Raw genomic sequence first — 26308 nt, 5'->3', positions numbered from 1 at the left:
TTTAAACTCTAACTCTGGGTGTGTAATTAATGATAACATGACAGCAAATAAGTAATACAGCATTAATTTCTTTTTATTTTATTATATAAGGGAGAAGGATTTTAATCAGTACAAAAGGAAGTTCAGGAAATGAAAAATTGCTTTTTTGCAGTGATTAACAAAATTGGTAGGACTCCATTCAGTCCACAAGAAATTAGGGGGATCCTTAGGAAGAAAGGCAGTAAAAGACAAGAAATATTTCTCTACTGAATTTAAAACTGGCGTATGGAAACCAGAACTGCAGGTGTTTGTGGAAATAAGTGGTGTTGCAGGAATTTTAAAACTCTGTAACTTTATGAGCAGTTATCCAAGCCAAGGCAATGATACCAAGTAACCCAATCTGCTGCCTCAGGACAAGAGCAGGGGTCAGGAGGGCACTCCCTTTAATGCCACAACATTACCTGCATCTCAAAAGAGGAGTTTTGTTTGTGTTTCTTTCTGAGTAGAATTCACATTCATAGCAACTTCAGATGGTTGTTGATACTGGGCAAGGAGTGCAGTTTTGTATTTAATATAAAACATTCCTGTAGAAATTTCATTATGCCTGGAAAGGAAAGCGAGAGGGAAGAATGGGTTAGAGGGGGTGCCTTGATGACCTGACTGCCGTCAAAGCCCCCCTTGCACAGCTCAGAGAGGCCGTGTGTGACTCCTGCTGTTATTGTTCCTGCTTTACAGTCAGGAAAACAGAAGGTGAAGGGAGGTACCCAAGGCTACACAGTAAATGCCATTGTAAGAGTGAGATAAGTGTAATAATATATTACCATAATTAAATGTAAGTCTAACAAAATTATTATCACATGGCACAGGTGGGCTAAACACTTAAAAACTTTTATTATCAGAATGCTTAGATTTTTTAAAATCAAATTTATATAAATTCTAAAGGAATTTACACTACTTAAGTAGGTACTTCAATAGAGCTCTTAATGAAGGTAGACTTCTAAACTAGTATGGAATTTATCTTAGCAGGGTTTTCCAAGTAGCTTCCTGAATTAGAATAAGGCAGAAATAGTAACAGAGAAATTTACATTAAAATAATACATTAAAGTTTAAAAATTAACATTTCCTCAGGATACAGTTGGAATGACTGAAGTATATATTAAAGGTATAAATAATTGCCTTTATAGACAAAGTTCTCTGCAACTTAATTAAAGTAAAAGTTTCATATTTTGGTTGCAAAGGCCTCTAAAGATGTTTTAAACAAAAGCAAGGAACGTGTAGCCACAAAGCAATCTGAAACAGCAATTTTAATCTGGAAAAATCATTTTGCAGAAACTAAAAAATAAGTTTCCAGAGTGAAACCCTGCATTTTAGGCATTTGATTTCAACATGTCTCAGAGGTCAGACTGAAATCTCAGGTTATATCTTACACTTATATGGAAGATCCTACACAAATAGTTGGTTTGTGTTCATCACTTCTTTTAGAAATGAGCTCAGAAGCTACTGTAAGATATCTTAGAAGCATGAAAAATTCTTTTTAGAATTATTAATATATTTAAGACCTCTGATGTATTTTCTGGTATGCTGTGTCATGATTAGTGATTTTAACATCAGACCTCTAAAATTATGTTTTGAAATGATTATGTATTTTCCATGTAGATGTAATGAGCACAGTAGCACAAGAGAGAATTTTTGCAGATTAGTTTTGTTTTGGGCAAATTATACTTCAGAGAAGCCAAAGTGAAGGCTACATCTATAATTAATTCAAAACAGATTTCCTTCTCAGTCTAAAACATATTTATCCCAGGCACTGTCTTAGTTTCAGGTATTTATCATGCACAGCTTCCTTCAGGAATTTAAACGTGTCTCCAACTGAGGCTGCCCATTATGCACCAGTGTATTTAGAAAGCTCAATCCCCTGGCAGTGCTGATGTGTTATTGTGCCCTCAGCTCTCCATTTCTCACCCTCTCACTCAGCTCAGCCAGTTGGGCTGGGCAGGTGCTGCAGATGCCACCCAACTTTTCTCTGAGCTTTAGTTTGTGTGACACACCTACCTCAGTGCCTCTGGCATTTGTTTCTTTTAGAATCTACAATATTTACATATCCACCAGAACACAGAGAAAAAGGATATCTGTTCAGAAAAGGTTTGATGAGCTAACAAATCATCATTTTACCTTTTGCTCAAGCAACATGAGGAGCCAGTGAGCACACAGGAACAGTTTGTATTTGTGTGCACATATATGTGCACAGGGATAGACTCTGGGAGGCACAGGGAGAGATTGGTGTACAGAGGGTGTCATATTTTCACAGTATAAATGGATTGATTTACTAAAGTCAATCAAGTAATTTTTTATAAAAGCAAGGAAAATCCCTACTGGTGCAAGGAGTTTGTTTCTGCAAAACTGTTGCATACATTATCATTATTTCCCCTCATTGACTTTAATATGACCACTCCCAAGCTTAAAATTAGGTATGTGCTGAATGCTTAGATTTTCAAATGAACCAAAGTATAAAAATTTGCCCAAAAAGACAGCTGGTTTCAAGGATTTTTTTCCTTTTGGAAGGGTTTCCTAAAGTGTATTTACTCTTCATGATGAGATTCCTGATGCCTACAAGTTTCTTTATACCTGTAGGCTACTGCCATGTGCGTGTGTGGTTGAAATATGAGATCCATCTGCTATCTAAAAATATTGGAAAGTTGTAACTCCCAGAATAAAATAATGTTGTATATTAAGAACAAAGGGCCCAGCACGGTCATGTAGCCTGAATAAATATATATTGTACACAAATTCCTGCTGGCTAACAAGGTATCATAAAGTGCAGATTTGTGCAGTAAGAGGTCACAACAAACTGGAGAAGGAACAGGTTGCAGAGCTTCTGCAGAGCATGTGATGTGCTGTGTTCACACCCTGGCATGCCCTGTAGCAGCTTGTTTGTTCATCTGTTCCTACAGGCAGTAGAATCCTTGTTACACCTTTTGCTTAAACTTGGATGAATAGGGGCAAGCGGCCTGGCTATTAGAAATAGAAAAAAAAGTTGTAAATTGGCTAAATTTAATCTGAATACTATACAAAACCTTCCTGACTAAGGAAGGCATATTGAAATATATATAAGGTATGTTAAAGACTCAGGGATTTTTAAATATATAACAAAAGGCTCTATAAACAAGAAAACAGAGAACACCACTGAGAAATGAAAATTTGAGAATGTGGATTGTCATCTATTTGCACAATATAAGGGTTTGAGTCTAAAAATAAAACCCAACAAGCATAATGAGATTTGCAATAAAACCTAGAAGTGTGTAAATCTAACACTACCTTCCTCTTGTGTCAAACTTTCAGTACTATAATAAAAAAGCAGTGCTGTGGAGCAGAATAGCACAGGAGAGGTTGGCAGTGGAAAATGTTCCTAATTCAGCTTTAGTAGACTGCTGGGGAGATGATTAACATGAATAAGAACTATAAGGGTGTGAAGATGCAAGAGCAGTAATGGCACCTCCTCTGTGCACATAAGGGATGGCAGTGCACAGCTCCCTCCACATAACTTCATTATTTAACTAAGGTGCTTAAGTTACAGAACTGGCTGACTTCAGCTAAAAGCTGATTGTTGTCAGAAATCACTTCCCTCTTCCCTCTGCCCTTCTCCTGTACCCCACTCTGTTCTTGGCTCTGGGACCCCCTGCTGACCTCCAGCCACCTCTGCAGCTCATCTGGCTGCAGTCTGTTCAACCTGATAAAACAGCAGGAGTTACCTTTGCCCACCTTCCAAACATTTTTTACCAAGTTAGTGAATTTTGTTGTCTGACCTTGGAAAGAATCTGATAAACTTCAGAGGCAGCACAAGAAAGATGTGGGAGAAAAGAAATAGGAGCTGGAAAGGTGGGGACAGGACTCAGTGCCCTCCCTCCAGGAACTGTTGATTTGGCTGAGCCACTTCTCACTCTCTGGACTCCCTATTTAACCTAGAGAGGAGTAAGTACTTCCTGAAGCAATTTAGGGGAAGCTCTTATTTGACTATCAACTATACTTAAAAATAAGGAGAATACTTTCACAATTTGTTTGCTTAAACTAGAGGCTTAACCTATCATGGTATAAATATCCTGCCTTCATCTTCCTTGCTGTAAATCCAACCTTCAGAGGAAGCTGGAAAATATTCTATGTCTTTCAATGACTTTTTTTCATTGTTAATCTTTTCTGTGTGGCATCTCTCTCTCTCAATATTCCTTTTATTTACATTTCCAGGTGTGGGACTTTTAAATTTTTTTTTAACTTATTCACTGAATGTTCAATTTGATGGTTTTTTTCAGTGAATGACTTTGTTTACAATTCTTCTCATTCCATCATTTGTATTAACAATATATCTTTTGTTTTCATTGTTAGTATTCCTCTAGCTACAGAATCGTGTTTGCATACTTCTGTAGTTGCTTTGGCTGTGTCTGCCTGAATTTTCTTCTGTGAATGCTGTTTGCTGTTGGACAACACAGTTCTCTTTACAATTGCTTGCCTTCTGTGTAACTTTTTATTTGTGGTATTTTTCCAATTACATATATTTTTCTATTTCAGGGGTTTTTTTTCCCAGAAAACAAAACACAACAAAATCAACCACAGGTGGTTGCAAAGGAGCAAGACTTCACTAGCAAATAGGAAAAAAGCCTCAGGAAAAGTAAGAGACAACACTTTTTATCACATCAAACTTGTTCACTCATTTTTTTAACCCCTGTCACATAGGCTGAATCAGAGATTTGATTTTCCTGGTGTTATAGATCTAGCCAAATATTTGTTTCAGAAGATGCTTCTGCCACCCAAAGGACTTTACTTTCTCCAGTTCTGCACCATCTTAGATCTGTAGCTGCACAAACAGGAGACCCCCTGAAACAAGCAGTATCCTCCTGCCCACAGGGCACACTGGTGCCTTGGAACAGATTTGTGGGAAAAGTGCTGGGAGCAGAGGCTGGAGGGAGCCTGGGGCTGTGACTGGGAGGTGGGAGAAAAGGGGAGCTGTGGCACTGCCCAGCAGAGCTATGGAGGGCTGGCTCTATGGGAATGTGACTTTGGAAGCAGTTGTGGAAATCTCATTTTAGTGCATGAAATTTGATAGGCCTGAAGATTACTTACAGATTTTTCTGTACCCAAATTGCCTATCAGATAAGCATTCTTTCTGATTTTACAGACAGAAAATGTAGTAGGTTAAGTAAACTCTGTACAGTTTTCAAGAAACACAGGAAAAATGTGTTTGAGGTACTATGGCAGTGAGGCCTTAACACAAGTCCTGCTAACCCTGTGTCTTGCAAAATTATCCCATGAATTTTCCTTCTGTCATGACTTGAACTTGTAAATGAGAACAGCCTCACTGGCCTTTGACAACAGAGGCCACACCATGAGAGATCTGATTATTCTGTTCAGTATTTTGTATGTCTATTTTCTCAACTTGTCTTCATAGAGGCATGACATCATGCACAAATTGAATAGTCCTTCTAAACACATGATTAATTCATTTTGTGATTATCTGTGAATGGTCCTTTAACATTGTGAGAGCTACTACTCCAATAATGAAGTTTGTTATTTGTACACTATCTCTTAACCCTTGCTGGGTCGAGCAGGAATATCAAAGATTCACTGCTGCTGGGAATAGCCCTTTTCCTCTGTGTGTGTGTGTGTCTGTGCACAGAAAATACATTACAAATCAGGGATAAACTGAGTTTCTGCATATAAACTTCAGGGATTCATTATTTTCTTTCTTGCATAATATAATATAGAATCAGACCAGTTTATTGTGGTGAAGCTGATTTGATCTGATGGAGCTCAGTTTACTACATTTCCCTTTCCCTTTTTTACAGATAACTGAATTTTCCCCTTGAGATATGGAGTGAGGATTGAAGTAAAAGAGTAAGTTTTAGTCCTTCAAGTCCTTTGCCAAAGTAAGGCAGATAAATCTAAATTTTACTATATAGTACTAACAAAATATCTTTGTTTCTAAAAACAGTTAAAATCAGTTTGTGTCTAAAAAAAATTTTAAAAGGTGAATTAAGCACAGTGCTACCTGAGTATAAATGTTGATTAGGCAGCTTTGCTCCTGGCACATGGAAATTACTTAATACAAGCACAGTATCAAACAGAATAGACGCAGCAATAGTCATCTTTCTGTCCCATTATCTTCAAACAATGCATTGAGATTTATTTCAGCCATATTGCAATAGCTGCAGCAGCTAATTTAGTGGAAGAAATAATAAACAATAAAGCAAAAAGAGTCCAGTTATTTGCATACTTAGTAGACTTCCTGAAGCTGGAAGTAACAGTGTTTATGGTATCAAAATTCCCTCCATACAACCTTCCTCTCCACTGCAACTGGCAGTTTACTGTAAACATCAGACATAAACATGCCTTGAGGTTGGTAAGTTGAATACTAATTAATTTGAGCAGGGTTTTTTAGATTTAAGGGATAGTGTGAAAGAGAGGTTTGAGCATAAATAAACAGGCAGCAAAAACTGGCATCTAGCTGGGAGTATTGGATAACAGGTGAAAATGACTGTGGAGGACCAACCTCATTGAGACCTGTAAATGTAAGGATGAGATGGGGGCAAAAATGAAAGATGAGAGTCCAGATATTTAATCATTTTGTTTCTCAGATCTCGGAGAAACTTTGATGACAAACTTTCCTATCACTTCCCACCTTGTGAGGCTATCCTGGACTACCAGCCTGGGATACAAAGAAGTAAGTACAAAGCAATGACTACAGAAATATTCTTTAACTTAGTACAAATAAGATTTCTGAAATTATTTCATGATCCTGGATTGATGAGATATTATTTCAGAACATTATTCAATGATCTAAAATCATGAAGCTTTTGTCACCTAAAAGCAATTGGAAAAGCATTTTGGGGAAAAAGAAATTTAAAAGAAAAAAGAAAAAAAATCAAACCCCAGGCTGTACTGGGTTTCAGAAACTCAAAAAAAAAGGATTTTTTTTCTTTTAGGGGTTCAAGGTATCTTTAGTAGAAGTGTAAAATCTTGCAAATTCGGCTTCCTAGTTTCAGAGTATCCCTTTAGTCCATTGTTTTGATCCGCTGGAAACGTGCCTCACAGTAATAGGAAACCTTAATCTTTCTGTTAGTGGGCTGCAGGCTTTGCTGTGAATGTGACTGGGCATACCAAACATATTTGCATGCTGACAGGTGGGGCAGCTGTGCTCCCCTCGGGGCAGGGCTGCTGGATCTGGGCTGTACTGAAAACATGCCTGGTGCACTGAGTAATTAATTACTGGTGGGAAGAGCTTCAACAGTAGTTTTAGGATGCAAATGTAGAGAATCAGCTGAAAAATCTTTTCTCAGAATCCTAACCAGGCTGAAAAAAAATGGTTGGAGCACTTTGGAGTTTAGTTTTAGGTAGTCAGAGGAATTATTTAGTAGATAGTTCAAATATAGCTTTTGTTCTTTGCTGTGATGATCACTAGTTTTTACACGTGAACTAACACATATGCTGCTGAATCTTCTTGATATTTAGTGGAAAAGATCTGGTACTAAAAGTTGAAAAAAATTATTAATATCAATCTATCATCACAAAATAGTTAGATATAGGTTTGTAAATTTCTGAGCCCAAAATTTCTAAGCTTGAAATTCTTTACATTTTCAAGGTAATAGAATATTAGAGCACCAAGTTTATGTATTTAAACATAAACAGTGGCAACAGTTAGAAAGCCATTATAATTAATTTTATAATTAATGGACAATTAATTTTATAAACAATGGAAACATTTTAAATCATTTATAATTCATTTTATAATTAATTTTTTCATTATTAATATATATTCAGTCTTTCATATGCTGGACGTTTTTTTATTATATTAACGGCTCACACTGCTGCTGCCCAGGGACCACCTGTTTTAGGAATGAAGATTTTATCAGCCTAAGCAGGAATGTCTCAGTAATAGGAAGTTTTATTCAAATTATTGGTGCCTAATAAAGATTTTTCATTGCTAGGAGAATTTCTCTGTTAAATGGAGGTGGCTAAAGAAAGGCCCAACAGTTTTCTCAGTGTTCTAGCCAGATGACAATTTCAGAGCATTTCTCTGAGTGCAAGGTGTGAGCAGGTACCTGCTGCCTCTGCAGCAGTTACAGCCTTGGGTGGCTCCTTGGGGAACCACTAGAGGCTGCTCAACAAACAACAAACACAGCCCCACCTTCGCCTCTTGAGGGTGGATGGGATCATGTGTTCGACTGAAGGAAAACATTCACAGAGCACTTACCTAAAGACAGCATGTTCTTCCTGGATGGGATAGTGGGGAGACACAATAACAAAAATTGTATATATAATTTTCTGATTTCTGGGTCATTTTATTTGCTGGTTGAAATTGTTAGTGCTTGAAGACACAATCTTGCTGACAGACGCTATTTCTATTACACAGAGACCATTCTGTTTGATGAAACTTAGGAGTGGAAAAAAAGAAAATTTGCGCACAGGAACAAGTTAGAACTCCAGCAAAAATATGAAAGGCTTTCATCCTTGTCCACTCTAAGGAATAATTGCTGGGGAAAAAAGGTGTGTGTGTGTGTATACATTTCCATAATTTACATTTTAAATATGTATGTATGTACCAATAAATACATATTCATGTTGTTGAGGAAAGATTTTGTAACAAACCTGTTCTCTTGTTTCCATCATCTGTTTGAGTTTCTTGTTTAGTTCCTATGAGAACAAGAAGCTTTCTGCTGACTGGAGCTGCTGTCTTTTCAATAGCTTTTCAAATGCTTCCTTGTGATCTTTGGTGAGGTCATGCAGGGAATTTCTGTAAGTATTGTATTAAACCCTGAACCCCTAAACTTCAAACATCATCTACAATCTGCCCAGAGAAGAACAAAAACTACACAGATGACATGAGTTCTGACAATCAGAAATCACCACATCACAGAAATGAATCGCATGCACTGGAATTCTAGAGACAGATTCAAAGGAACGAGAGGTGAGAAAGTATCACAGGCAAATGTGGGCTCTAAAATGACCTCCCAAAATGGAGCTCACAGTCCAGGCACTTTCATCAGTAAATTTAGTGCTGCGGAGCTGAAGGATCAGTAGTCAGAAGGTTACTTGTAGCTCAGTGCTGATTCATCTGGGGTGTTAAATGTTGCATTCGTTAAGCAAGAACAATTGAGAAAGAAGCTGTTTCTCAGAGATTAAAAGGGTGATGGGGAAGAGTCGATGGCCTGAGGCTGCTTTTGTTCTTAAAAGGTGGGGATGGGGAGGAAAAATGCAGCATGGTATTTATTCATGAGCAAAGAGCTGGTTAACAAATGGGGACGGGGTGTTTATAAAATTACTATTCCAGCCATCAGGTTGGAGTCTTTTCTTGAAAACCTGAACCACTTCGTAGCTGACTAAAGTTGTACTTTTAAAAGGAACTGTTTAAAGAGTGCATACTACTGTAGATGCATGTGCAGAACTATCTGAAAGGAATACTCAAAATCCATATGGTTGTGCAGCTAATACATTGAAAAGATCTGCCCTTCACACCATCAGGTTTTTGTAATATTCTGGTAAACAAACACTGACATTTTTATTCAAGATCAATTTCTGTCTCAGGCACTGATGGTATAAAAAGTTTAAGTACAGTGCTGTACAGTTCTTTTTTCCTCAGCATTTTCCTTCTTCTGTGCTCTAGCTGTCACTCTCAAAGTATTTGAAAATGTAAAATTCCAACGACCCAGAGGCTGAAGTAGTTGCTGTGAGTATTTCAAAATATGCTAAGTAGCTATGAGTAACTGTGACCCATTAACTGATGAAGAATTTGGTGCTTACTGTCACTTTATTGCTTTGTCTCCTTCTGTACCTACATCTGAAGCACATTATTTTTTTGTCTTTAGATCAATATGGTCTGTACTAAACTGACTAAACTGAATGCCACAGCACTTCAGCCAAGGAATTTCCTTAAGGAAGTCTGTGATTACATTATTGTCACACTAAAGTGTTTGTTTGAAGGACCCTGTAAGGGCATGATATCATGGCGATTCCTCTTCACAGCACTACTTGTGAAAGCAGCTTAGAGTTAAAATGGCATTTTTGGCCCCAGCCAACTGTCAAAAAAAAAAAAAAGTTGTGAAACTGTGACTTAGTTCAGCTAAAGAGTAGTTAGAGAGTCAAGGCTTCGAAAAACTCCCCCAAAAATTTACTTGCCAAAACAAGTCCTAAACCCCTGGTTAAAAAGACAAAATCAGCTTTTTACATTGTGTTAGTAATGAAAGGGAGGCTTTGGCCAGTCTTATGGTTTGCTAAAAGGAGACTCTTTTTTCTGCCTCCTGACTGTGGCCCTTCTCTTTACGTGTGCTCTGGCAGTAGCAGAATTCAGTCAGTCTGGTTGGTGATCAAAAGGGGTTTTACTGGTGAATTAACAAGTGGTTTTGGCTCAGCCAGAGTCTGACCACAACTACAGCAGGTACAAAGAGATGGGATACATGAGGCTGGGAAAAAGAAGTGGGGAAACAACAAGGGCTTCCCACTTCTGGCAGTGCCAAGCTGTTAAACCAGCTTAGCTGCAGTATTTAACTTCAAAAGTTGTGTTCAGGAGCTTTACTTGAAAAGACATGTGTCAAATTTCAGATTTTTCTGAACAGAGTTTAGGTTCAGAATTCAACTCAAATTTGCAGGTGGTCATGTGAGCCTGTTGTCTGTTAACTATTCAAACCAATAAAGTTTTAGACTTAGGTATTATCTCAATATGAAAGTTTTAGAAAGTTCCCTTTGTTCTATGATGCAATGAAACAAAACACAAAGAGACTGAAACACCCTCAACCAGTTTTGCAGTAATCCTGCCCACTAAGAGGAAAAGTGATAGAGCAGTGCATCAGTCCACCATGAATTTAGCAGTTTCATAAGTGCTAGTCCAGCATTCTCTCAGCAATGTGACAGTATTGCATACTTTCACACATGGCTGTTGTCACACGTGGCTCTTGTTCTACACCAGTCTGGAAACGCTTACCGTACTCTGAGGCTGAATAGGTCTTTGCCAGGCCAGCTATTCAAACATGATTCTGTGTTAGCAAGCTACAAGTGACACAAAATATGAAAAATTGTTAGCTTTAGGCCACATGAGAGCTGAATTGTGTTTTCCTTCTGGATCATAGCCTGATTACATGATCTGCATAATAGAAAATGTTCAAGCTCTAATGTTCATCCTCAACAGAGAATGCTCTACTACTCAGCTGTGAGGGTTAGAAGTAAAGATGTAAGCTACACTGAACAAATAAATGGACATTTACCATTTAACATACAGGACATAGATACTGCTACTGCTGAATGTTCTTATGGACTGTAAATCTTTCTCTATTTTTGTCTTTTTTGAGCTGTAGTTCCTGTAAAATACTCAGGTTTTTTTTCTTTTCTAGCAAATCAAAATATTCTTTTGTTCCACCTGCCTCACTGAGACAAATTGTACAGTGGTGCAGGAGTATGTTTGTCTTCTTGCCTTGGGTTTATTGTGCAGTTACTGCCCAAGAACATTTTCAAAGGTGACCTAGTTCTGGGTGGGCTATAAAGAAAAATGCCCATTTAAAAAGGGAAAGGGAAAGGGGAAGAATATCCAAGGGCTCTTTGAGGCTTTTGTCTATCACCTCTAGATTATGAAAGTCATGTATCAGATTCCCACATGTCATTATTATATGTATATACACATACATATTTTATACTTAAAATTGGATGAGTTTATTATCCTGTGGTTTTCTTTGTAGTGCAAAAGTGTGAGACTTATTACTGTTTGAACATGCCTACTGTGAGTTTCAGATACATCTACTTGTTTTAATATTCCTCTCCAGGGCAAAAAATTCAAATTGGACCAGAGAACACACAAATCTGGAGGGAAAGGGAAAAGTCTAATCATTGGGTAAAATTTGACTGTCAAGTCTTCCCAAGACATTAAGCAGAATTATGAGAATTAAGTTGAAGGAAGCAAAGAGAAAGAGGAGGCAGAGGTTGCACAACTCTGAGCAGAGATTTATTTTCTAATACTTTGTAAAACAAACAAAAGCTAGAATCTCTTCACACAAAATTCATCATATAAGATTTGCAAGTCTGAATAGTGTTAGATCAACTCAGTGGTCCAATCATCAAAGCAGTCAAAGTACAGCTTAATATTACTTCTACTATTTCTTGAACAACATACAAATTAGGATTATTTTTTGAATGACTACAGAGGAGAAAATTCAGTATGAGATGTTGATTCAGTTGCTAACACCATTAGATTTGAAGGTAAGGCAGTAACTGCAGAGCACTGCTCAGGGGCAGTCTCACTCCCCTCTCCTAGAGCATCTCATGGAAGAGGTTCATAGTTACACAGCTGAACAGAAATGCAGCTCTCTAGAGCATATTTGACTGCATACCTAAGTAGTGTGTGGCCTTGCAGAGGCTAAATGACAGTCATGTTCCATTATATAATTCCACCCTTCAGCAGTGGGCAAAGGACACAGTTTTGGAAAGTTCAAAATGAAAATGACAAATATCACAAATGTCCTTAAAACCTGCCATCACTGCATAGCTTTCTGTGGTGAAATAAAATACATCTAAATATTGCAAAGGAATAGGTTACATTGAAATGACACTAGCAATGCATTCTTTATTCAGAATGGATCCAGAGTCCAGGAAGTATAATATGGCTAATTTATATAAAAATTAATTACAATAAAGCTTTGGCTTTAACTTTCAACAGGAATTCACCCATGATCTACTCATGACTAGTAAATGAATTTTTACAAGGCCCAGGGGAGCCTTTTATTTGCTGATTTCTATTGACTCTGGTTAACAGGAAACATTGTTGAACTTGAATGCAAAAAGTTAGCTCTGTGCTGAATTCTGCCTTCACTGCTGGTACCTGTCATGTCCCAGTGAAACTTCTTGAGAAACTGTGCAAATGCTAAGAAATACCAAATCTTTTGCAGAAATGTAGTTTACATCATGTTTGGATTTTTTGCAAAAATTCAGTCATGATCCAACTTTGGACTAAAGCCTGATGCTGGAGTTGGTTTGATGTACCCAGAACTGGTTTCTGTGTTCTTTATCAATGGGAGTATATCCTCATCCCTTTCCAAAAGCCATGCTGAGAGGATGTCTTCAGAATTATGGCTAAAATATAATTTCTTACTATTGTAAAGTGGGAGCAGATATCCTGAGTCCTGAAACCTCAGAGAGTCTTCTGCCAGTCATGCCTTTTGTTATCTCAAGAATAACAGTGAGGCACATGGACTGCAGCTGTGGCCATGTGTTGGTGTGTGTTACACAGAGGAAGAGTAATGAGGAGAAAAAGAGAAGGGCTTCTACCACCCTCCTGTGAACACTTGTTATTCATAACCACCCATGAAAAAATTGTGTTGAGTCAAGCAGTTCAGAAGTAATCCTTGCTGTTCTGACATGAACTTCATTTTATTAGCTGTTTAAGGTGTAGCCTTACACAGAGTATATGGCAACAGCATTATCCAGATTGAAAGCAATTATTAAGGGCTACAATGAGCAAGAGTTGCATAGCTATAGTAACTTCAGGGTGAAGCTGCTTAAACATGAAGGCACTGCTGGGAGGGGTGGAGGAAAGGTATCATAAAGAATCACTTATGTGAAAGGAGCATGTTTCTCCTATGCAGTCATTCCTTGAAAAGGTCATATCTACTGCTGGTAGGAAAATTATAGAGTCACACTCAAAATCAAATGTGAAATTAAGCATAAATGGCCTTATAGCAGATGTAAATGTCACACTACTAAGGCAGTTTTTCTTTGAAGTGTTGCTTCCTTTCACTGGGGAGCAGGGGGAGGCAGCAATTTGTGAATGATGTGTGAAATATGTATTCAATTTATACTTGTAATGCTGTTGTGGGAAAGCTGTGATCTCTACAGACATTTGATTATTCTGCATTGGTATGTACTCATCTAATGTTCTGTATTTTCAGATACTTGAGAGAAAGGATAGAAAAATATGAATTAAAAGAAGATTAAAGAAGTCAGAAATGCTAAATGAGAACAGATCAAGTATATGCCTTTGGCCCAAACTTGAGAACTCTGAGGGAACAGAAAGGTGAGGAATGAAAATGAATATGTAACAAAGGAGCTATGTATATGTGCATATAGATATATATTTGTCTGTAATGTGGGATCATGTGTTTTGAGGAGTTTGCTATTCAAATGTTCATGTTGCCTTGTTTGAAAGATGTATTTTAATTCAGGAAATAATTAGGAAACTGAACTTTAATATTTTGATTCTTTGAAATTTGATATTGAAGCAGTTCAAGCAGTCTATATCTTTATTTCTAAAGGGCTAAAGAAACAAATAGATCCCTGAACTCTGATTTTCCTTCATGTATAAACAATGCTCTTGAAATTACTGTCTTTTGTCTCAATCAAGGAGAGTAGATCAAATAAGCTCCTCAGTGTTTTATGCCCATACTAATTTTTCTTTATACATTACAACATCTTGATGCATACATTTGCTTGTTTCATATTAAAAATAAAGGTAGGAACTGTGGTTTTATGAATTTAAGAGCATTGCAGTGCCCATCCTTTCCCTCAGTATTCCTAACCCACTGTACAACCCATCATGCCCAATGTCAAACCAAGTTCCCTGTTGAAATGTGACAAATGTGTTTTTGTCCTCTGGCCTTGATTGTGTTGTGGAAAGGCACATGAAGACTGAAGAGAGCACATTTTATATTAAATAGCAGTATTTGATAATGAATACTTGTTGCCTAAGAGCCAGGAACTGTGGGCCTAGCTTGCAGAACTGTTGGCTTAATAATCCCTTTTCCTGAAAGGCACTTAACAGTTTTTGTCAGTTGTCATACACTATTTCTTTCAGCTGAGACTGTATAATCCTGCCTGCTTAATCCCCATATTACCAATGCCTTATGATTTTTCTAAGGAAGGGGTGTTTTCTCTTCTACATTAGGAGAAAAAACCAAATGTCTCTGATGCAGCATATTGTCCACAAACAATGAAGACATTACTATGACTCTGAATAAGGGTATATAGTGCATTTGTAAATCCCTTTGAGGCTGGCCTTGAGTAAGGCAGCTAATCCCAGTAAGAGGGTGTTGCTTCACATGAAATCCTTGCAGAGCTGTGGAATCCATTCTTCCACAGCAGCTGTCCAGGCTGTTTGCCTACTGGGGCTTTGGTTGCTACTATAGATAAACTGTGCAAATAAATGGAACTGGCTGTTACTTTACACCCACTAGTTTAGTTTCATTATGTGTATGCACACAACCTCCTTCTCTGCCCCCCAACAATATGTTGGGACTATTGTGGAGACTGCTATTCCTTTGAAGCAATGAAGCTCCATCCTCAAATACATTGTCTGTTCCCTGTAGTGCTTTTAGGCCTGTACAACAAGTTCTAGGTCCTCAAGTGAGAATCCTTTCCCACTGCTTTTGAGTCTACATCGTTCTAATGTGCACTACAGATTTCATTCTAATAAAAAAAGTAACACTAAAGTAACTGATTCCAATTTTTTTGTTTGTTTTCTGTTGTTGCCTGTATCTTCCTCTGTATAGAAATCCTAAGGAAACTTGCACTAAGGTGCTGTTGGTTTTCTGTCCTTTCTTAGAAATGCTGGGAATATAAAATTCTTTCATGCCCATGAACCAGAGGATTCTGATTAAGTTCCCACAGAATAGAATTACTCACACCTACTCCACCTCACTGCTGTGCCAGGAACCATATCTTATTAATCATCCCTACTACCCACCCAAGCCTTAGAAGCTGCTATCATTTATAACTTGTCATGAAAACTGTAAGAAATCTTTAGTGGGAATCTGAAGTCTCCCACAGTTCCCATTTGCAGTAAGCAGTGACAATAAAACAAAAGATAGTTTTATACTTTGCATCAGAGGAAAGGGTAAAGAGAGAAATCTATGAAACTGTGGGACTGATTCTTCAGTAAGAATGTTCCTGATATGAATGTTCTGCCTGCTTTAGGCATTTTTAGATAGCATAAGTTTCAGCAATGAGCTCTATGCTTAGATTTGTTTTATAGCACTAAATATATGTGTGCTTAAAAGTTGTTTCTTTAAGTAAACTATGTTAAAAACCCCAAACAAACAGCAAACAGCTTCCTGAGATTGATGTAATTACTGAGCATCAACAGGACTGACAAATCCTTCTATATAATAATTTAAATTACAGATGAAGCAGAAAAAGGAGGATGCAAGTGATCTAGCAATTACACCATGGAGATGCCTCAGAGCACTGAGAGGGTTGTTTACATGTATTACAAATAATGAACCCTTACCCTGAGTGCTGGAGCTACCAGTCAGCCTACAGCATCTGCACTAGCCCAGAGGGATTTCAGAGGAACACACCAATTCATTTCCTTCTGTCACAAAGCACCCAGCAATGGAAGCTCTGGATTCAAACAGATGAAAGGGTAAGAAACATATTATCACCATCCCAAACATGGAATTCTTCTGAAAAATACGACTTATAGTAAACACTTCCCCAAGACCTTGTGTGAACTATTTAACAAGAGCACAAAGACAGGTGGCTTTGCCAGCCAGGCAAGATCCTAAGATGTAGATGTTTATGTTTTTTTAACCTCCAATTATCTCTGTGGAGTAGAGGAGACTGCTTTTAAGGCTGCAGAGAGCAGGAAGTGCTAAGTATATTCATAAAGGTGTGGCTTAGCTCCCTAGCAATTCCTTGGCAACAGAGACTGCTAGCCTTAAGTAAAACAAACAGGCTTTGTGGAAATCAAAAGTTGAGAATGCAAGCTATTCACATCTCTTTGATTAAAGCAGCCAATCCTTGATTGAAGGTGGGGGGCTCCACCTTGTTCCCCTAAACCAAACAGATTCACAAGGTTTGGATAGATAGATCCTGGGCTTTGATAACAGTGAAAAATATAAAATGTGTTTTAAAGTCAGTTTTGCTAGATGTGTTGTGAGAAAAGGAGAAGTTTACACATTAATTTATCAAAAATTTGATGTTTTATACATCCTCCGATAGAGATTCCTGCATAGATAAAATGTAATCCAGAGTTTTGAAGAGCCAGGAAGACCTGATTTCACAATCTTGCATCTTATGTCTATATAAAGTAGGTGTGAAATGCTGCCCATGGTGACTCAGTGTGACAGTGACAGCTGGCCTGACTGCCCTCAGTGAGGCTGCAGGTGTTCAGAGTACCTGGCCCGAGGAAAGCTGGATGTGCCCTAAAGCCATGGATTCGTGCCCTAAAGCCATGGATTCATGACCCAGCAGGCAGAAGTGCCCCCTTGGGTGCCCATTCCCACCAGTCCTGTTTTTTCCAGGATAACTGAACTGAATGAGGGAATGACTCCACTTTAGAGAATAGAGGATGGACTCCTAAAACTCCCTCCTCACACAAAGCAGAGCACTTTAGTCTGGAAAAGAGTAGTTAAAAGTTAGTTATGCCCTAGACATCTCCCTCACCCAGAGCCAGAGCGTTATCATCGCTATCATGGCTGCATTCACCCAAGTCAGTGCAGAGCCGCTCCCAGAATGTGCCAGGTAACCTCCTCTCCTGTGCCCCCGGGCTCTCTTTTTCCTCACCACCAGGAATTTCAGTGTAGAAAAGGCAAAATCTTAATGTATGTTAACCGTGTGACACCATGGCTGAAATAATTGTTTGAGGAAAACAAGGAATGACCGAACGCAAGGTGACATTTCCTGTCAAACAAGGGTGTGCCACGTTAGCAGAGGGTTGTGAAAAGGAGGTGAGGTAGTACTGGCACTTATGAAACAGCTCTGTCAGGGTATATTATCACAACTCCAACTCGCTGGGAAGGGAATTGCACCTGCTTGCATGTGCTTAGTTATTATCTGTGCTTATAAAGCAATTCTATAGCTGTTAAGTGATAAAATGCACTGAATTGCATCATATGGCGTCTTCAATTTAAAATTTCTACAGTGTGCCAAAAGGAATAATCTAGGTATACCTGTTTTCTCTCTGTCTGAGTACATTTACTGACTGTGCATTATGTTTCTCTGAGAATATTTCTTCTCAGGAAACCATATCACTCTCCTGCATCAGCCAGATGTATCTATGAGGACATTACTTCTGTCTCCCTTCCACAGTGTGTAGGATCCAGCATCAGGCCAAAGCAAGAGGTACTTGTTTAATCATGCTCAGAGGTTAAAGTGAAAGAGCATTTGTTGAATAGAACAAGGAAATTTATTTGAGTGAGGATCTGATGACTCTACTGATATGACTGTAACTATATAATACAGTTCAATGAGAAGTGGAGTCTTCCATGCATTTAGAGGTGCCATAGAAAAAAAATCAGATTATTTTGCAAAAGCTGTAGTTGTCTTATCAAGCTGCAAATGGTAGAGCAGAAAATAAACTCATCTAATCTTCCTAGAAATTGGCATTAGTTCTGCTAGAGGCTGGTAGTCATGAGTCAGACAAGACTTTTTAAAGACCTTGTACTTTCAAGACAGGGTGATGAAAACAGAAGTACAAAGAAAAAAAATATCAAGAGGTTTGCTTGTTTGGGGAAATTATGCCACCCTTGGATTGGATTGAATAGGACACAGGGTGTGTTTGAAATCCCCTTGTCAGATCTTAGGTATGTAACAATTGCTGGTAGAAGTGAAGTGAAGCAAAATAAACATAATCAAGGTGAAAGATCAGGAAATCTTTGAATGATAGGTCCTATCATGTCTATTTTGGTTGCACATAATTGCATTCATCAATTTATTTTACAAAATGCTTCAATGAAGTATTCTCAAAGCCCAAGTACTTCAACAGGTGGTTATGTTTTGCTTATGTTTTGCATTTATATTTTACTTCTGTTTATACTGTGGTGAGAAAAAGAAGTGCATTAGCATATCTGTATGTGGAGTAAGTTTAATTAAATTCTAATGAAGAAACAGGTTAAATATCGGAGCAGTTAAATATTATTGGAACACACCTTCCTTTTTTATCAAGGTTTTTATGTCAGCTGAGAGCTTGTGGTACAATCTGAATGAACAGAGATTAGTAATTTCTGCCAAGATAATCTCATGAGAGAAACCAGTATCAGCCAGTTTTCAGTAAAGCTTGAGGAGATGTAACCTGCATCAATTCATCATTAATCATGTAATCCTTACAGTTGTTTTTCATTGAATAGCTTGGAGTTGCAGTGTACAGTCCTTTGTATTTGATGATCAATTCTTTCACCACTGCAGCATGGCAGCACTGATTATCAGCTCTCAGTAAGTGAGAGCAGTGTGGAGCATGCAGATCTTTGGATGTAGATAACAACCTTTACAGGTCTTATGTTTCCTATTTGGTTTTTGTGTTTGCATGCAGAGGTGACTGGAAATGGGTGACTGGAATCCAATGTTCCAGATGCCTGTGGCCACTTCTCACCCTGAAACATCAGTGATTTTGTGGTTCAGTGAACTTCTGAGAACTTTCTGGCAGTACTGTGTGAATGTACACTGTGTGGGACTATGACAAGCTGAATATCATTGATTAATTGAAGGAGTGTTACAGAAGGTTTCTGTAAGAGTACTACTGAATTTTCTGTCTTGCTACTCCTGTGACTGGAAGTCTCTGAGTTGGTCTGTTAAAATATAAAGTACAAAATGGCCCAAATTAAATGCTTTATGTAGATATTAGGTCATTCTCATTTACTATTATGAGGAGTTAAACTCTTGATCTTTTCCCAAGAGGGTATAACTCTATCCTGTTGAACCATAAATGTGTAATTTTAAATTTTATTATTTATTAATTCAGAAGATTATTCTGTTTAATTGCATGTAAATACTAGGGAATAACAGAGAGCATTTTGGCTTTTAGCTATTGCAGTGGATAGTGTTATCAATTTATGTTTTACTCCTTTCACTAGGGCAATAGTGATGGTAGCAAGAATGTTGGTAATGGAATTACTTTCCTTTATAGCTTATGTAACAAATACCTCACTAGATTAACTTCATCATTAAAAAGGAAATTCTTTACTGTTGGATATTTACACTGACAGACTTGTAAAATGCTATATCCTTTCAGGGGGCAAAGAGAGAATGGGTTACTATATAGAAGTATTCTGATCTAAGACTGAATGTCAGTCTTGCTTAAAAACCTGCCACAAAAAGGATATTTTCCTTTGAATTTTCTTTCTCATATTATACTATACCTGAGACTAGTAAAAAAAAGAAGCAATTGCAATGAAATATATTTAGGCAGGTTGTAAAGGCAATAAAGCTTCACACGAAGTCAATTTTGAATCCCAGGTAAGGCAGATTGAGAGGGTCAGGAAGTACTTGCATATTCATCTCATTAGGTAACAGGAATTGTAGCACATGGCTTGTAGAATTTACCATAGCATAAAGATCCTGTCTCAACTAGCTGCAGTGAGTTATTTAGAAACTTAGCAATGAGATCAGATTGGAAACCAGGAGAAAGTTTCTCATCAGCAAAGCAGTGCAGCAATGCACTGGAATGGGTCATCCCTGGAAGTTTCCAAGTCACAGCTGGACAAAATACTGGCTGGTTCAATGTGCTGGCAGTGCTGGCAGTAAGCCAGTGTTGGACAAGGGGGCTTGCAGAGGGTCAGCAATCATTTCAGTGATTCTAAATCCAGAAAGTTGTTCAGTAAATTATTTGACAGATGGCATTATTTCCAATTTTAAAAAGAAAGGAAATTCAGTTTATTTGTTATAAACTGTTAACTTTAATGTAAATCTATGATAATATTTATGAAGGACACTACTATGCAAGCATGTTTGATCTGTCCACAAGTTTGGCGGAAAAGTAAATGCTTTCAAAAGCCTGGTAAGTGTAATTTGGAGAAACTTGGCTAAACAACTCTCAGCATATTCCAGTGGGAACTGAGCACATATAAAATCTTTGTCAGATTAAACCACTGTATTGATTGTCATCCCATGAAGAAGAGAAGCCATGTGAAATAATAGGGGAAGTAATTTCATTTTTATTTATCTTGTCTAGTCACCAATTTTATGTTTTAACTTACCTTTAAGTCAATAGAAATAAATTCCAACTGACACAGGATTCTAAGTGAATGCTTCCAGTGTGGCCTGGTGGTGCTGGTATCTGCAGGGTAAAATCCATCAGAACCACAGTTCTGAAGCTCTTCTGCACACTGCTGAGCATTTGTGGCTATCTCAATGGAAATTATTTCGAGGCTTCTACAGTGCATTGTAATCATGGCACAACTACCTGGCAGACCAAAAGATCAAATCTCTCCAAACATCTGGACAGCAATCAAAGAACACTACTAAGCACTCGTTCCAATGCCTTTTCCCACTCATTTTCTGTTAAAGAAAGGATGCCAGAAAATTCTTTACCTATGGGTTTATGTTTCAGGAGTTACTGTAAGCTCCTCCTTCAGCAAATATTGCTGCAGTATATTACAATCCAATCCAGGAGTTAAGGACTGAATGGGTGTGAAATTTAAATGTCTTCTCACATTTGCTTACACATCACTTACAGATCTTTTGCTTCCAGTGCCAGTTCAGTTTGGAGAAGCTGAGGCATGCAGAGAATTTACTACTATCCCTATGGCTCCATACTTATTCAATTTAATATCTCTGTTTCTCAAAATCATAGGAAAAAAATTAGCTAGAAGAGACTTCTGGACATCTTTTGGTGCACATCCTTGCCTTGCCACCATAGCCAATTTTGAAATTAGACCCAACTTCAAAGTTAATTCACTTTTTTCAGGGTATTTCAAACTATTTTACAGGGATAAATATCATCATTATTTTCCTCCTCTTAACTGATGAGTAAAATATTCATGAGGACAAATAACTTCTCAATATCATACTAGTTTGGAACAAATGATTGACTTCCATATTCCCTGAAAGGTTATTGAGGTATTTCTCTAGATCTAAATGCAGCCAGGATATTACTCCAGATCTCATGTCTCAAAGTTTCATACTCCTTTTATCAGGCTTTTACAAAAGGACTTCAGTCATCAGGACATTCAGTTCACAGGAATTTTTAATAATGTAGTAAAAAAGATCCCTTCCCTTCCCTTCCCTTCCCTTCCCTTCCCTTCCCTTCCCTTCCCTTCCCTTCCCTTCCCTTCCCTTCCCTTCCCTTCCCTTCCCTTCCCTTCCCTTCCCTTCCCTTCCCTTCCCTTCCCTTCCCTTCCCTTCCCTTCCCTTCCCTTCCCTTCCCTTCCCTTCCCTTCCCTTCATGAAAATGCCACTACAAATTTATCCATTCAAGCACAATGCTTTTAATGAGTGTCTTCAATGGTCTCATGTGATCTAACTGTAAAACTGATCTATTTTACAGTTTTAATTGCTTGATTAATAAGAAAATAATCTCAGTACTGAGCTTGCGTAACAATGAGTGTCCATCTTTAAAACTTTTCTTCTCCACCCAGTTTCAGTTATGAGACATAATCCTTGTATGGACCTCTCTAAATATGCCTGCCAGGATTAAAGCTAAAGGTGAGCAATAACTATTTCAGCAAGATCTTGGTTACAAATTAACTTTTCTATGCTCAGTGTACAGGGGCTTGTCCCATATGTTTTTCAGGAACTGGATCCTGTTGCTGTTCTGTTGAGACATACGATGTCATTCCTTTACATTATTTAGGTCAATAAATTGCTAGTGTAGTTCAGAGCAGAGAATGGGAGGATTGTGGATAGAAGATGAATGAAAAGCTGATTGCATAATCTGATACTTTGAAATGTCTGTTATTGCAGGAAGGCCAGCATTTATTTAAGGGTTGTTTTTAAACACTTTAGAATTTTAAGTTTTAAGTTCATTTAGCTAGAATAGTTCAGATAAATTAGTAACAGTAGAATTATATGAGTCAAGACAGTCTAAAAGTAGAAACCAGATGGGCTTTCTATGAAGAGAGGCTACGTTTTATGAGATGAACTAATATAATTGTAAAAAGCATGGAAGCTTTTGGGCTCACCAGCCTTCAATACCATGTGTAGATTTCAAATCAATTTTCAAGGGTGTTTGTCATTTATTTGAGGAGGATTTCTTTAATCTGAGATATTGCTCTGAGTGAATTACAACCATTTTTCTTTCACATTAGATCCTAAAGACAACTACATATGTATTGGCATTCTCTGAGCCAGTTCACTGGAGCCTGTGAGCATATGTGTCAGCCTGGCCAAGAGTTTATCATGTGTATGATCTTCTATAGAAATCTGCTAATTAAAATCCCATTATGTAGGAAGTACTTACATATTAGGGCTACAAAATGACATCCTCATGAAGACAGCTAAATTGCCACAGCTTGGAATTTTTTTTTCTGTGAACATAGCTACAGTTAAAATCTGTATTTACACTTAATCTGTATATGCACTTATTTGTACAAACACTGCCTCTCTCCAAACACCTCCATATATATATGTGAGTTTGGGAGGCAGGGAACAGGTTGGGAAAAGAGGAACAGTTCTCACACTTGCAATCATTTTTATGGTCCTTATTACAGACGTCAGGGATAAGAATCATCCCACACCCAATAACAGTCTGTTACACTGTTTCATTACCACTGTATCCAAAGGATATAACAGAAGGAAAATGAATGGGGTTTTATTCTACCAAGTACTTCTGGAAATGCATTGACAGAGGAAAATATAGCTGTGGCATGAATTCAGCAATGCTAGAAAATACAATGCTGAAAATATTTTGAATATATAAATATATACATGTTGCAGCTTAAAGTTTTCAACTTTGTTCAAGAATTTGCCCTTTCTGTAACAAAGTATTTCCAGGATTGCTTCTCAGGCAGCTCCGTGAGTTGCAGAGACAACAGCTGAGAGGTGTTTAACTGTCTTGTGATGTCCAGTGAGATGCACCTGTGCAAGGTTTCCTGCATGGCCTCTGTTAGGTAAATACTTTAAATACTTGTAAAACATGAATTCTAAGGTACCTCACATTGAACAGCATCATTGAACTGTAATTTGTTTTCATTAAAATAAATGGAATTAGTCTTGCTGGTGGTGTTAGCATGAGGAATCAGTGCTTGCTAGAAGGAGGTCCATAATAACTGCTATAATTAATCAATTATAAAATTGGAATGTTGAAAGAAGACGAGAAAATGTGATTTAATAATTTAAGCCATCAGATATTCATAGTTAAATGTCCAGATCTTCATTTTCCCAGGATAGACATCAGTAGCTAAATAGCAGAACCAATTTTTGTTCAGTAAAAACTCTGTTTCAACACAACACTAATATTGAAATATAAACTGAAGACTTAATGAAACAAAATAAAAATTATGACTAGTCTAACTTGAAGCATTTGGCCTTTAAAAATCATTAGTAACTCATCAGTAGTGGCAGTAGAAAAAAATAACTTTCAAAAGAGTTTAGAAGCCTTTTGATCTTTTTTTTTTCTGTTTTAAAATTTCAAATTGAAAATATCCCTGAAATTTTTCTCAGTCCCCAATGTTACAAATATTGCCGCTGCTGTTAAGCAGGAGTGTTTTCATAGCAGCTAAACTTGGTGGTGTATCCCGTTGTAGTCTCACCAGTGAGAGAGGAGAGAGGAGTGGAGAAAAGCTGCCCACCTTGGACTGCAGTTAATGCCCGGGAGACAGCTCCTTATCCAGCACTTGTAGGGGAGAAAATGCAGGTTTTACACTGTGTTTTTGCAAAACTTCCTAGACACATCTTTTCTCAAAACAAAAAGAATTGTTCTATTGAGACCCATCTTCACAAATTATATTAAAGACAGGGCCCAAATTGCAAAGTACTCTCTGCCTGGAATATCTATTAAAAATCCGTGTGGAATGTTACACTTTCATTACACATTAGCGTTGGTGTCGGTAGCTGGATACACACACAGCAACGTGCACAAAGGGCAATTACTTAGAAGCAGGTAAAGACTTTGCTTTCGTGGAATTCAGTGCTAAGTCATAAATTGTGTTTTAGCCACGTAAATTGTTCAGATTTGCCCCGAACGGGGCGCGGGTCGGATCGCACCGAGCCCCCAGTGCCCCGCACGCCGGGCGCGCACAGCCCGCACCCAGCGCCGGGCGGCACCCGCCGCACTGAAAGCAGGTAGAGGCACTTCCTGCAGGCAGAATTCAACAGAGAAAGGGAGTTTGCCTCTGATCTCCTTCAAAAACCAATCAGGCCGGATCAGCCAGGCGTTGATTCTCCCTCCGTCCCTCCTACACCTTTTCCAGAGGCCCAATGGCCTTGTCCCTTTGGGAGATTGACTAGAGTCACATGAGCTGCACCAAGGGCAGGTAACTCAGGAGAGGGGAAGGGGAAGAGGGAAGGAAAAAAAAAAAGAGAGAGAGAAAAAAAAAAAAGCCCAAGCCCAGACTGAGCTGCCATGATGTCAGAGGTAGAGAAACCCACAGCTTGCTAATTTCATCTCCCAATCGGCCCCGGGAAGGAGATCACCGGGAACAGGTAGAGATGAGAGCTTTCTTTCTCCATGTTTTTTTTTCCTCAAATACCCAACATCCTAAATAGCTCTTTCTCTCCTCTTTATATCGTGACTTCTCGTTCGCTTCTTTTCCCTTTGATTACTTGGAGGTAGGGGGTGAGCCTTGTGGGAAATTTTTGGTTTAATTTTTTTTTCCTTGTTTGTTAGTGTGTCTTTCTTTTGCTTTTTTTTTTTTTTTTCCTCTTTTTTTTTTTTTTTTTTTTTTTTTGACCTCTGCTTTTGATTGTAGTTGTTTCCCCCTGTGGTCATGACGGCTTCGCACAGTGACTCTTTGGTGGTGTTGTTTGGGGCAACAGCTGGTGCATATGGGGCTAAACTGGGTTCGGATGAGAGGGAACTAATTCTCTTGGTGTGGCAAGTTGTGGATCTACAGAACAAGAAGGTATGGCTTCGATATCCGGGGCGAGGGCGCGTTCCCCGGCGCGGGGCGAGCGGGCTGTGCCGGGCATCGCCGCCTGCCCGGAGCCGTTTGTTCATTTCACAAATGCACCGAGGGGAGGGGAGGGCGCGGGGCCCGAGCCCGGGGCTCATTCCCTGCCCGGGGCTCATTCCCTGCCCGGGCCGCTCGCTCGGGGAGCTCCTTTTTGTTCCGTCTTCAGGGAAGGAGTAACTTTTCAAGAAAGTTTGGCCGCTTCCACACCCCACTGCCTCGTCCGCCTTAAATCATGTGCAGCTTCGAGGATGTCTACGGACTTTTGAAGCTTTAAAACAAAAAGTTCCCCCCGGTGGCTCCGAGCGTGCTCGCTTCCCTGGGAGCCGGCTCACGGTCACCGTTGGACCCTTTGGGCCTGCTTTTTGTTTGTTTAGCCAATGTTTGGATAACCTTTAAGAGAATATTGACTTCTTCTAATTCTTAGGCCAACCTAAAAGTCATCTCTAGTATTTTTTCTCCCCAAAAGCCCTATCATAAATAACCCCCTAGAGATGAAGGGCTTTGATAAAACAAACAGCACTATCAATTTCATTAGTGGATTCACG

At 38.5% G+C, this 26308-nt stretch overlaps 1 protein-coding gene and 2 long non-coding RNA genes across 8 annotated transcripts in view; all 3 read left to right on the top strand.

Annotated features, from left to right (window-relative positions):
- Window positions 1-4538: 4538 nt before the first annotated feature.
- LOC134424050 (uncharacterized) lies at window positions 4539-8740 on the top strand. Its single transcript, XR_010029320.1, has 5 exons — window positions 4539-4639; window positions 5814-5862; window positions 6603-6688; window positions 8378-8511; window positions 8656-8740. It is a non-coding gene; the product is annotated as an uncharacterized LOC134424050 (long non-coding RNA).
- A 142-nt stretch (window positions 8741-8882) lies between these two features.
- On the top strand, window positions 8883-23753 carry LOC134424049 (uncharacterized). The gene is made up of 5 exons (XR_010029319.1): window positions 8883-8932; window positions 13893-14017; window positions 16120-18060; window positions 22290-22356; window positions 23635-23753. It is a non-coding gene; the product is annotated as an uncharacterized LOC134424049 (long non-coding RNA).
- A 1383-nt stretch (window positions 23754-25136) lies between these two features.
- The window catches only part of ESRP2 (epithelial splicing regulatory protein 2), a 42161-nt gene continuing 40989 nt past the window's right edge, over window positions 25137-26308 (top strand). For 3 of the 6 annotated variants that reach the window (XM_063167811.1, XM_063167810.1, XM_063167808.1), the window contains exons 1-2: window positions 25140-25293; window positions 25560-25712. In XM_063167811.1, coding sequence (XP_063023881.1) covers window positions 25578-25712 — 135 coding nt within the window. In that variant the 5' untranslated portion in view covers window positions 25140-25293; window positions 25560-25577. Of the gene's footprint in view, window positions 25294-25559; window positions 25713-26308 lie in introns of all 6 variants that reach the window. The other 3 variants (XM_063167812.1, XM_063167813.1, XM_063167809.1) reach the window with 2 other exon arrangements.

The sequence above is a fragment of the Melospiza melodia genome, chromosome 13 (genome assembly GCF_035770615.1).
Source record: "Melospiza melodia melodia isolate bMelMel2 chromosome 13, bMelMel2.pri, whole genome shotgun sequence".
Taxonomy (NCBI): Eukaryota; Metazoa; Chordata; class Aves; order Passeriformes; family Passerellidae; genus Melospiza; species Melospiza melodia.
The sequence above is the reverse complement of the archived record's forward strand: the minus strand, read 5'-3'. Positions and strand labels throughout refer to the sequence as shown.